Here is a 12,989-nt window from a genome sequence, read left to right as displayed (position 1 = left end):
GACTCCGTTCAGCCCCCCTCCCTTCGGCTCGAGTCCGAGAACCCGACGGTTTCGTCAGGGTTAAACGCGCATGCTCAGTATCTTTACGGAAGCCGGTTAGGGAGGAGTTGGTGTAGGTGGGGGGGAAAGAGGAGGCGGCCTTTAGGGCCTCTGGAGGAGGAGAAGGGGGAGGAGGAGGAGGAGGTAAAGGCTAAGGAGGAAAGACGCGGACCCGAAGCAACGGCGGGACGGGTAACACCATGAATCCGTTGTGACGCGCAAGTAGTGCGGTGTCGGGGAGAAAGAAGAATAGTGAGCAGTGGAGTTCTTCGCCATGAACCTGAGGGGCCTCTTCCAGGACTTTAACCCAAGGTGAGGCCGCGCAGCGTCCCCCGGGAAGTATCGGGCCAGAGACACCGGGAGGGAAGAACCTGGAGGTGGGGGGAACAGCGAGAAAAGCTTTGGGGACCGGGAAGGAGATCGTCGGGCTCGATCCGTGGGCCCCTCTGCTTTCTCTTTTCCTATTTAAAGGTCCTTTACTGGAAACGACCCTTGTTCTCCTTCATTCTTCTCCTCTCCTGGCATTACCATCAATTCCTCTAACCCCTCCCAGGACAAACATTGTATGTCTACTTTCAAGTTATTTGTCAGTTAACTCCGACACACACACACACACACACACACACACATCAAGACACATTCACCCTGCCAACCGACGGTTTCCACGCCTCCCCCCTCACCCCCCTTTATTGTTTTCACCACTTCCTTCTCCTTCTCTTGTTCCTTCTTTCTCCCACCCCCTCTGCCCTCCAGGGTTCAGTACCAAACCTCTTTCATTTCTCTTATCCTTGTGTTACTTCCCAGCACTTGCCCTACGACTCTGAACCTCAAGGGTTTCCTTGATATTCAATCCTATACTTTGATCTTCCTTATTTATTTATTTATTTATTTATTGCCAAATTTGTATCTGGAACCCAGTCTGGAGTTGATGGCAGGATATGCTGGTACTTGCCTTACATAGCATCTTTTAATGAATAACTTAGAATTTCCCACCTTCACAGCTGGATAGGTACTGTGAGTGCCATCCCCCTGTGATTACCTCCCATTTACCATATATATACATTTTTGGTTTTTTACTATATATACATGTACATTTCTTTTTTTTAAACTTAGGTATATAGTTGTTTGCATATTGTTTCTCCCATTAAACTGACCTTTATCTTTGGAGCTTAACACAGTACCTGACACATAGTATGGACTTAACAAATATTTGTTGACTGATTGACTGACGTAAAGACCTTATTTCACAAATGGAAAAACTAAGGCAGAGAAGTCATCATTTTCCTTATCATATTAGTGATGAACCCAGGTTATATAGTGTGTTCCTATAAACAGAAATGTCTCTGTAGAAACTATACTCTGTATTCTAGGCAAAAGTTCTGTGGCTGGAAAAAGGTCACTGGAAGTTTTATAATATAGATCATAGTGAATTCTGTATGTGTTAGTTTTAGAAATAGGCAACATCATTGTTAGCCTCATAGGTATATTGTATAGAGACTCACCTTATTGGGGAATGGAGAACTTTTTCTGTGCTTCAGACTAGTTTTCCACAACTACAGGTGCCAGTAAAAGGTAATGGTTGATTCCCATTCATTCATTCATTCATTCACCAAGCATGTTAAATGCCTGCTGTTTGCAGAGCACTGTGCTAAGGGGGTGCAGTTTTCTATGATTTCAATAGAAACTATGGTATGGGAGGTCTAAAGGACAAAGATCCTTGCTATACAAGAGGATCAGGGAGGACCTTTTGGAGAAGGTGATGTTCAAGATGGGCTATAAAGGATGGAATAGAAAAGTTAAGATAAGAAATGTTGAAGAGGGACTTTCAAAACTAGGAAATACTGTGAACAAAGGTACAGATGAGGAAGAGGTACTGGTTTGAAAGAGAACAGAGTTTACTTAAGGCTGGCATATAATGCCTAATGAGTTATATGGAATAGGATTGTGGCGGTCCTCAGTGCCAGAGTTTAACCTTGATTTGGTAGGCAGTAGAAAATTACTTAAGATGTTTGAAGAGCAGCATGATGAGATGTATGCATACAAGGTGAGAATTTTGGCAACATAAAGAATGGATTAAAGGGTCCAGAGTTAAAAACTAAATGCCAAAAAGTAGTAAGACTTAGTCTTTAAGACTAAGTTTAGTGGAGATAATGAGAAAACAATTTAAAAACTGAACTTATTGATATAGTGGATATAGTGGAAAAAACACTGATTCTGGAGCTGTATCTAGACTTAAATCCTTTTGTGATTTTGGACAAATCATTTAATCTTCCTAAGCAGAAAAATGAGGATCTTGAACTAGATAGCCTCCAGGACCCATTCAGCTCTAGGAACCTGCTCTGTGACCTTGGACTACCCCCTCTGGTTTTGTTTTGTTTTATTTTTTCACAATGGAGGGAGAAGGATCTCTCACTAGAAATGTGACAGTTACTGTACAGCACTTCCCTGCCATAAAATGCCCAAAATTTTTTGGGTAATTATCCAACAATTCAGAATTCAGAAGGAATTGGAAGTAATTATTTATGGCACAGCACTGGGATTGGAGTCAGATGACCTGGGTTCAAATCTTTGGCTCTGTGTGACCTGGGGTCCAAGGTCTCTTCCAACTCCCAGCCTGTGACTTTAAGGGTGTTGGCAAGGAGAACTTTACTGCTGCAGCTACAAAAACATCAACAGGATTTTGGATTTGAGGTTTTTAAATCATTTTTGGTTATATTGAGTTTCTTCTGAGATCAATATAAGAAAATTTCATATCCCCAAACATCGACTTCATTATTTTAACTCTACTTTAAGTATATAGTCTTGAAAAGTTTAAATGTCTTCTGTATTGGCATACTTTGAAGTTGAGAAGAATGAATGAGATCATAGAGATTCCAAGAGATGAGATTTTTTTTTCTCTTGAAACAAAGAATGTTGATTGGTAGTGTTATCAAATCAAAGTTTTAGATCAGTGAGATTAGAAGGCATAGAATGGCTATATGTAGTCAACACTATTGGTGGCTATACCACTCTATTGAAGAATTTGATGTTTTGCACAATGGACTTGTCTTTTTTGGCATCCTTTACTTATATATTGTGAAGGGTCCTTAAGGCATATACATGGAACTTTTAAACACCAATTCAACAAACATTAAGCCCTAACTTTGTTCCATATATAACAGTAACCTTGTCCAGTGGATAGAATTCTGGGCTTTGAATATAGAAGACCTGGATTTAATACCAACAGGATATAGTAGCATGGGCAAGTTACCTAACCTCAAACAATTCCCCAGCTGCTTGATTGGAGTTTATCATACTCTATGCTGGTGGATATAGATGTGCCAGTCATTGAGCAGGTATAGAAAAGTGAAAAATCACACACATTCATTACCCTCAGTTAATTTACTGTCCAGTGTGGAATTAGGAAGAGAGCCTGTGCTGGAAAATGTGTTTTAAAAAGGTACTCTGTGGGGCAGCTAAGTGGCTCAGTGAATAGAAAGCCAGGTCTGGAGGCAGGAGATGCCAGGTTCAAATGTGGCCTCACATAACTTCCTAGCTCTATGACCCTGGGCACTTAACCCCAATTGTCTAGCTTTTACCATTCTTCTACCTTGGAACCAATACACAATATTGATTCTAAGACAGAGAAGATAAGGGTTTAAAAAGAATAAGACACCATGCATGTAATAGAATGTTGAGTTCTAGTTCTGTGAAATTTGCCATTGATAATAATGAAATCACTCTATGGACCTCAGTTGTTAAACAACTGTATTCGATTAAAGCAGAGGTTGTTAACCTGGGTTCCAGGTCCTTTAGAAAAAATATATTTTGTTAACTGTATTTCCATGTAGTTGATTTCCTTTCTAAACTCGGTATTTTATGTATCTTAAAACATTCAGAGGAGAGGTCCATAGGTTTCACCAGACCACCCAAGGGATCCCACGACACCAAAAAAGGTTAAGAACCTCTGGACTAAATGACTAAGCTAATGAGCTTCAAAAGCAGTGGTAGTCTTATGCTCCCTATGAAATCCTACCATTTAGCAACCTTTAGGGGAAACCCAATTCTGCTATTTTCTGCTACTACTTCCATGGAGTCCTAAAGCATACCTCCCCTCCCTCTCAAAAACAATTTGTCATTATAATACACAAAAGAGGCCTAACTTCAACAGGGGACCCAGATTATTCCAGCCTTCTGAGCATGGGAATCACTTTCTTTTCCCCTGTGCTATTGGAGCTAAAGTGACAGGTATATTTTTTCAGGTTATGGCTAATACTAGTTTCCCAGCACTCAGATGGGCAGGCAGAGTTACCAGGTAACTGCTGTGAGCCTTTTTCCAGCATCATGAAATTCTTTTCACAATTGTTCACAGCAAGTTAAGACTTGCTGAATCAGATAAATTGGCTTCATCATCAGTCATTACCTGCATGAATGAGGCTTTCTAATGGCTGGGGCATCCTAGTCATAGGATTTCCAAACCTCAATTCAGAGTGGCTGCTGGTTTACATGTATCTAGGGCATTAGCATGCCTCAGTCTTAGCCCATTCCTGGAATCATGAATTCTGGGGTTCCTAACTGCTTTGGAGATGCAAGGGACAAAAAAATGCTGCCCAATATCAGTGGTCTAAAAGCTATCTTTGGGCCTCCTGAAGCTTATAGACTCTAAGACAATTCAGATCCTGGCAGTCTTTGTTGTTGTTGTTGTTGTTGTTGAACAAATTGGAGGTCTGGAGTCAGACTCATGCCAGCATGGATTTTTAAATGAAGCTGGGTTGGGAAGGAGCCTAGGTAGGAAGAGAGAAGAGGGCTCATTAGGTAGACATTTTAAAAATTCAGTCTGTTATGTCTTTTAAGGCCACATCAGTAAAGTCTTGTCAGTATAAAATGTATAGCAATAGGGCAATGGTTGAACTTTAATAGGTATCATCAAAATATTTAAATTTATAATGGATTGTGTTTTTTCAAATAGTCTTAGGATTAAATGATCATAAATGTAATTATTTTCCCCTGACTGTTTATTAAAAAAACTGTTGAGAGGATTGAGTCATAGATCCATTGGACCTTTTCTGATCTGTTATTTTATAGCTGAGGAGATTGATACCCATAAAGGTAAAGTAATTTGCCCAAGGTCACAAGGCAGTGGCAGAGTTGAAATTTAGACTCAGGTTCTCAGCCTTGAAATTCATTGTTCTTTTCTTTCTCCTTTTTTTCTGTCATCATTCTATCTCTGTTTTTAATATAATTTTATTTTTTTAATTTTTCCATGATTATAGGATTCATGTTCTCTCCCCCACAAAACCTATTTCCATATTCAATTTTGTAATAGAGTGATTTTTTAAAACCAAAGCCTCTTCCTCTTTTTTTAAACCCTTACTTTCTATATTAGTAACAACTCCAAGGCAGAATGGCAAGGGCTGGGCATCTGTGGTTAAGTGATTTGCCCAGTCTCACAGCTAAGAAGTATCTGAGGCCATATTTGAACCCAAGTCCCCCTGACTCCAGGCATGGCACTCTATCCACTATCTTGTCACTGTACCACATTACCAAGCCTGGTCCCCCTCTCCACCCCTTCTCTTTCCCTAGCAGTCTGAGTAGGTTAGAATCAAAGAATCTAGAGATAACCAAGTTGGTTTCATGTTCTATAATTTTAAACATTTTAATTGTTTATTGAATCTCTGTGGATAAGCAGTGGCCCAATCACTCAGTAAAATTAATTTGGAGGAATTGTGATATAAACTATAGTGATTAAATGGTCCTCTCTCTAGTTGTTGAGCATCAACTGCACTTGCTGAATTGAGTGTAGTACTTCTTTCTTCACTTCTATGGTTTTTAGTCATTCAACCAATAAACATTAGCACCTACCATGTGCTGGTCACTGTGCTTAGTGCTGGGGATACAGAAAGATGCAGAAGATAGCCCCTACCCTAAAAAGCTCACAATCTATTAAGGGAGACAACAGGTAAGTAAATATGCACAAGCAAGATATATAGAGGATAAATTGGAATTAATTAACAGAAGAAAGGCGCTAGAATTAAGGTTGGTAAAGGCTTCCTAAAGAAGCTGGAATTTTTATTGGAACTCGAAGAAAGCCAAGGAAGACAGTAGGCAAAGATGAGGGTGGAAAGTAATGCTGAGAGTTGAGAAATATAATGTCTTGATCATGGAACAACCAAGAGGCCAGTATCACTGGGTCAGGGAGTCAGATGTAAGAAGACCATTAGGAGAGGGGTAGGTTATGAAGGACTTTGAACTCCAAATGTAGGATTTCCTATTTGCTCTTGGAGGAAGGTAAGAGTTCTATTGAGGATAAGGGTTTGAGGTGACATGGTTAGACCTGCAATTTTGGAAAATCATTTTGGTGGAGGTATAACAGATGGATTGGATTAGGGAGAGACCTGAGACAGGCAGACCCACCCGCACACTATTGTATAATTTTGATAAGAGGTGATATAGGCCTGCCTCAGAGTGGTGGCAATATCAGAGCAGAGGATCTGTTAGAGAGATGTCACAAAGGTGAATTTGACAGGTCTTGGCAACAGATTGGACGAGGAGATGGGGCAGAAATAGTGAGGATAGGTGGTTGACACCTAGGTTTCAAGTCACCCCATATGGTAATAGGAAACATAGGAGTTGGGGATGGTTTGGGGGGAAAGATAATTCAGTTTTGGACAGGTTGAGTTTAAGATGTCTATTGGACATCCAGTTCAAGATGTCTGTTGGAGACAAAATTGGAGGTCAGCAGAGGAGACCATCCAAGATAAGTAAATTTGAGAATCATCAACACAGAGATGATAATTAAATCCATGGGTGCTATGTGATTACTAAATGAAAAAAGAAAGAAAGAGAAAAGGAAAAGACCCTGGGTAGAATTCCATGGGACACCTTTTGTTGGAGGATATAATGTAGATAAGTATCCAGTAAAGGAAACTGAAGCAACAATTATAAGTAGAAGGAGAACCTCTAAATAATATTGTCCTGATAACCTAGGTCAGTGATGGCAAACCTTTTAGAGACTGAGTGCCCAAACTGCAACCCTCACACTACATGTAAGCTGCCCCCTCCCCTATCCCCAACAGGGGAGGGAACAAACACTCCCATTGGGCTGCTGGACAGAGGGGTGGAGCAGGTGATAAATGTCCTCAGGTGCCTTCAGAGAGGGAGACGGTAACAGCTCCCTCTGGCATGATCAGGTACACATGCCATAGGTGGACCTAGAGAAAAGAGAGTACCAAGGAGAAGAAAATGATCAACAGGATCAAAGGCTTAAGAGAGGCTAAGGAAAATAAAGGTTGAGAAAGGGCCTTTGGATTTGGCAGATTAAAAAATAGTTGGTAATTTCGGAGAAAGCAGTTTTAGTGGAATGATGAGGTTAAAAGGCAGAATATCTAGAAATTTAGCCACAAAGGGCAGAAAAGATAGTTTAGTGGATAGAAGGAGTAAGTAAGGATTCTTTGAAGATAAGTGGGAGACATGGACATGTTTATAGGTAGTAGGAAGGAGCCAGTAGGCAGGGAGAGATTGAAAATAAGTACTAGAGGCAGCAAGGTAGCCTAAGTGGATAGAGAGCCAAGCCTGGAGTCAGAAGGACCTAGGTTCAAATTTGACCTCAGACACTTCCTAGCTGTGTGACCACTTAACCCCAATTGCCTAGACCTTACCACCACTCTTAGAACTGTTACTAAGACAGAAGGTAAGGGCTTAAAAAATAAAAAGAAAGAAAAGAAGTTATAGAGATGACAGGAGGTAATTTGGTGGGAGAAGACAGAATAGAATGGGATCACCTGAGAAGGTCGAGGGGGTTAGCCTTGGTAAGGAGTAACTTAATTTTACTTTGTGAATGTTACATGAAAAATATACATGCCAAAAAATAAAAATCAGGTATGTTCTCTATTATCAAAAAACCTAGTATGTAAAGTATCGAGAAACTCATTAAATGCTATGCAGCTATCTTAAGGGCTGTCATGTTCAAGAGCAATTAGACAATTAGACTTGTGTTTGGACCCCGAGATCTGGCCTAGGGTCAGTGGGTATGCCTTTTGATGAAGGTATGTCCTCCAGAGCCATATTGTAGTGCTACTACATTTGACTAATTTGTGTATTTAGTCATCTGAAGCCATGGGTTTTCAGTTGCTGGCTATGTAGGATTTTGTCTTCTAAATTGCTAGGCATCTCAATTGCTATTCCGCCCACACTGAAGCTACCCTTTATGGTATTTAGTTTGATGTATATTTGGAGGCAGTTTCTCTGTCCCCCTTCCTTTTCAATTTAAAATTCTTATAATTAGATTTGCAAGACTCTCAGCAAGTAGATTCTTATCAGTCCTAAAATCTCCCTGGCCAGGAGCCAATTACTGCTATATTTTAAGCTGTGATTCAGAAATCCAAATCCTGTTCTCAGATACCATCTTTTTAACCAGCTGTTCATTTGGTTGAAGGATCACTCCTCTACCCTTCCATGTGGTGGGTTTTTTTTTTGGTCTCTTATCTCAAACCATCTATAAAAAGTTAAGTCTACCCTATAACAACCTTAGTGATATTTCATTGCAGTCAACCTGATCACTTCTAGAAATTAACCCAGAAGTAACCACATTATGTCATAAGGAACTTTCATTTAAGGAGAGGCTTTGATCTCAGCCTAGACTCTGCAAGCAAAAAAACCACACACAGATGAAAGTACATAAATCCAAATGACTGCTGGCCTTTAAAGAAGTTCCTTTGGGACTTTGGTTATACACTTAGTTCAGGGATTCTGCCATTGCTCAAAACCTTTTGGAAAATCTTCTTTGGAAATAACTCTGAGCCTGGGTAGGAAACCATAGAGGAACCATTGGCTCCACAGTCATTCTTTAAATGTTAAGCCAGAACAGAGTATTTACTTTTTCTTGAATGTAAACATACCTGTGCTCTTGAAAAGTGGATACAGAGGTGGTGGGGCAAAGAGATGAGGGAAGTATTTCAGAAGTGTTTGAAAATTCCCCGAGTTAGGGTTCCTTGTCTGAGAGCTTGGCATTTTCATTTACCCTAAGTGATCACAAGTAGAGTGGCAGTATATGGGACATTAATAGAATCAAAACCTTGAATTAAATTCCAGAACTGACTGTGTTCCAAATGGTAATTCAGAGTCTGTGTTCTATAATCCAGGCCACTCAGCATTAGCTGTTTATTATACTCAGTATAAAATATGGGTAAAAACATTTCCCTTTTGTTTAATAATGTTAGTAATTGTGTTTCCCAATACTTAGTTCTGTTATGTAGATAGTTTATTAATTCTGTCAGCTCTTGTTTTCTAAGCACATTATGGACCACATGAATTGTATTTTTATGTATGGTTTGATATGGAGAGAGGTGTCAGCATTAGTTAAGGGCTTGTCAAAGCAGATAAAAGTATCACTGGGAAAAAGTTTTAACAGAAAGTAAAAGGCAATAACAACAGATCATTTTAATTTGTGGTTTTCTAAGTCAATATGTTACCCACAGGGATCCATTTCTATTTGAGTTTGACACCACTGATTTACTATACCTCCTCTTTAGTAGAGAATACACTTTTGCATTCAGAATTAAACCAGCTGAAATTTCTGTTCAAAGACTTTGTTTATTGTTCACAAGGTTCTACTTTGTGCCAAGGATATATATGTACTTTTAAATAGATAATTTGTCATTCATACTGTATTATCTCAGAGCCAGGCTTAGGGAAGTGAGGTCCATCCTGGGTTCAAATCTGGCCTCAGCCACTTCTTAGCCATGTCACCCTGGGCGAGTCACTTAAACTCCATTTCCCAATCCTTACAACTCCTCTGCCTTAGAACCCATACGCAGTATTGATTCTAAGGAAGGTAAGAGAAAGAAACAAACAAATGGCAAATAATTGTATTTTCAATACCATGAAGCTCCTAGGAAGAATCTAGTATCTAGAGATAATTATTGTATGGAAATTGTTACAACAATGAACAAAGAATATGAAGAAACATGAGGGGGAAATTGTATGTAGAGATGTAGAGTTAATATTTGCACTGACTGCTGCTAAGTAAAGGAAAGCATCTTCCCCCAAATTAGATTTAGTACAACAGTCAGCAACAATGCTATCTGATTAAAAGTAAAGCACCTTGACTTAAAGGGCAAATTGCACAAAAAAGTAGAGATGGGATTAGGAACTGGACCTGGGATTTCATTGGTAGATGGAATTCCTAAGTAAAGGAGCTTTTCTCTCAATGCAGGGCAGCACCTTTGCTGTTCTTCAGTCTTTTAGAGAGTTGCCTGAAATATTAAGAATTGGTACAGGGACTTCCCCAGGGTCTCATAGCCAGGATATGTCAGAGGGAAATGGGAAGCTCACCCAGCTGGCATCAAGGTACTTTGGCTTGGGAAGAGGATGGCACAAAAGTATACAGATTGCAGATAGTAAGTATGGTGATTTGTCTTTGTCTCTCAACTATATTCAAACAAATTGTATTTGTTTTTAAAAATGTAAAGGGAAGAAAAAGCAATCATTGTGTTCTTTTTTTTCCAACTCTATTTGAGATAGGAGTTGGGGGTGAGAATACTCTTTCCTGGAAGAGAAGAGGAAGAACAGACACAAAGGCTTTTATATTTTGACCAAGGTTCTGTTTCCTTCCCACAAGGCATTACTCATTACAGGCTGTTTCTTCCTCTGCCTCTTTTTATTCTTTTTAGTCTATTTACCTGTGAAGAGGAAGAGGCAGGAAGTAGAAATCTGAGTGGAGAGCTCCATCTAAGTTTCTGCAAAACAGAAGCCCTGTAATAACAACACATTTATATAGCCCTGTACGCTTTACAGATCGCTTTCTCCACAACCCAGTGAATGTTAGTGCAAACACTAGCCCCATTTTATAGAATAGGAAGCTAAATCTTAGAAAGACAAACGGATTTGTCCCAAATCATATAAATAAACATAGCAAGTGCCAGATGTAGGATTCAAACCCAGAACTCCTGATTCATTACCACTAGCATTTAGTGACTTGAAAGCTCTAGGTTGTTTTTTGTGAAGTGAAACTAAACTTCTTTTAGCAATTTTTTTGGTGAACCTTGGGTTTAAAAATCATAGGAAAAATCACAGCCTCCAACAGAATCTGATTTTGCAGTTTGTTCTATGCTTGGGGAAAGTCACCATAATGATTATACATATTAATCCAGACTTAGTAAGTCTCCTTTTTAGAATTAAAGTGTTGGATGATTTTTTTTCTTTTTGGTAGGTTTTTGTAATTGTTTTTATCATAAAAAATTAGATTCCAACTAAGTAAAGTCAGGATGCTAAATAATGCTCTAAATAAGATTCATGTGGGGGAATTTATTTATATACTAATTATATGTTCCTCCAAATACCTCATTATAATTTTGTATAAATATTTTCGAGACATCAAGAGGGGCATGTTTTAATTACATCAAGTGAGTTGTGATTATTTTGTGTTTACATGTTTAATGTTAGGGTATGAACCTGGCTTCTGACTGTCTTTTCTTTTACAGAAGCTTTAAGCAGAGTTTAATTGATGGCTTTTGTTTTTATATCCCAGTCATTTCTGAATATGCCCATCATTCCCTTCTATTGCCAATTAGTCTTCCCTTTTAACAAAGAAAGTAAGTTAAGCAAAACCAATCTCCACAACCTTGGGTAGAAAATATTTTTATGCTTCAAGGAACATAGATTTTCTCTCTCATGGTGCCAGTCAGACTTTGCTAAAGGGAGTTCTTTTTAATCATTTTTTCTTTCTCTTTCTCTCCCTTTCTCTCTCATTCTCTCTTTTTTAGTAAATTCCTCATCTATGCTTGCTTGCTGCTGTTTTCAGTGCTGTTGGCCCTTCGGCTAGATGGCATCATTCAGTGGAGTTACTGGGCTGTATTTGCTCCAATATGGCTGTGGAAATTAATGGTCATTGTTGGCGCCTCAGTTGGAACAGGAGTCTGGGCACGAAACCCTCAGTATCGGTAAGATTGCTTTATCAGAAAGAATGTGTGATCACATTTTGATAAGTTTAACAGAGAACAGTGTGTCATAGACATATAAATTATTTTTAAATTTAGTAAGAAACCCTTTTTTGTATATGTAAATATAATGGTTGTTGGCAGTGTTGTACTATACAAGTATATCATTTTTTACAAGTTTTTACAAGTTCTTTTGATGAGCTGCAGTTTAAAAAATACTATATGATACAGAACTGTGACTTGTGAAAAGGGAAAAATTTAGATAGTCATCTGAGCAAAAACCTGGAGTATTTTTTCCCTATCTTTTGAGTCATAGAATAATAGAATGTTGTGACTAAAATGGATCTTGGACATTTTCTAGTTAAATCCTCCCATCCCAGACCAAAACAAATAAAAATGATGAAATTTAACAAGGTGAAAAAGCATGTGAGAAAACTGAGTCCTAGAGGGATGATAAGGCCAGGCTGAGACTAAAACCTAGGCCTCCTGCCTCTCAGTCCAGTTTTGCACCACTACACTTAGCTGCCTCTGCATTTTCTTGTTTAGTTTTTGATTAAGTGAGAGCAATTCATTCTGCTTGCTTATTGATTTCACTATGGTTTTAGAAAAAATAATTTATAAGCAGTTCTCCACTCAGGAGTGGGCAGCTTTTGGGAGTAAAGCTCTTCCTTCTCTCCCCTTTCCTGTTACTTGCTCACCTTTTCTAGCGAGACTATAGGCTTTTTAATGGTGTTAGAATAGACCATTTGCAACAGTCTCTGATATACTGATAAACTTACTGTGGCACAGTAGAAAGAGTGATGGATTTAGACTCAGAACATGGGTTCAGATCCCAATTCTGTCACCTGCATGACTGGGCATGTCACTTAAGCTCTCTGGGTCTGTTTTTCCCTCTAACTTTTGTGTTGATTGGATTTCTACAGTCCTTCTAGCTCTGAATCCAATCATAAGGTCCATCAAAGAGTGTGAGCTGTGGTAATAAATTGTCCAAGAAAAGAAAGTTGTACTTGGATTTGTATTTTTCTGGAAAAATAC

General features: G+C 39.0%; 1 protein-coding gene across 2 annotated transcripts in view; it reads left to right on the top strand.

Moving 5' to 3' along the window:
• The first annotated feature begins 71 nt into the window (after positions 1-71).
• The window catches only part of TMEM185A (transmembrane protein 185A), a 26,647-nt gene continuing 13,729 nt past the window's right edge, over positions 72-12,989 (top strand). The window contains exons 1-2 of one of the 2 annotated variants that reach the window (XM_001364343.4): positions 72-351; positions 11,781-11,957. In XM_001364343.4, the coding sequence (XP_001364380.1) occupies positions 314-351; positions 11,781-11,957 (215 nt within the window). In that variant the 5' untranslated portion in view covers positions 72-313. The remainder of the gene's footprint in view (positions 352-11,780; positions 11,958-12,989) is intronic. The other variant, XM_007507269.3, reaches the window with a different exon arrangement.

The sequence above is a fragment of the Monodelphis domestica genome, chromosome X, assembly GCF_027887165.1.
Source record: "Monodelphis domestica isolate mMonDom1 chromosome X, mMonDom1.pri, whole genome shotgun sequence".
Lineage (NCBI taxonomy): Eukaryota > Metazoa > Chordata > Mammalia > Didelphimorphia > Didelphidae > Monodelphis > Monodelphis domestica.
The sequence above is the reverse complement of the archived record's forward strand: the minus strand, read 5'-3'. Positions and strand labels throughout refer to the sequence as shown.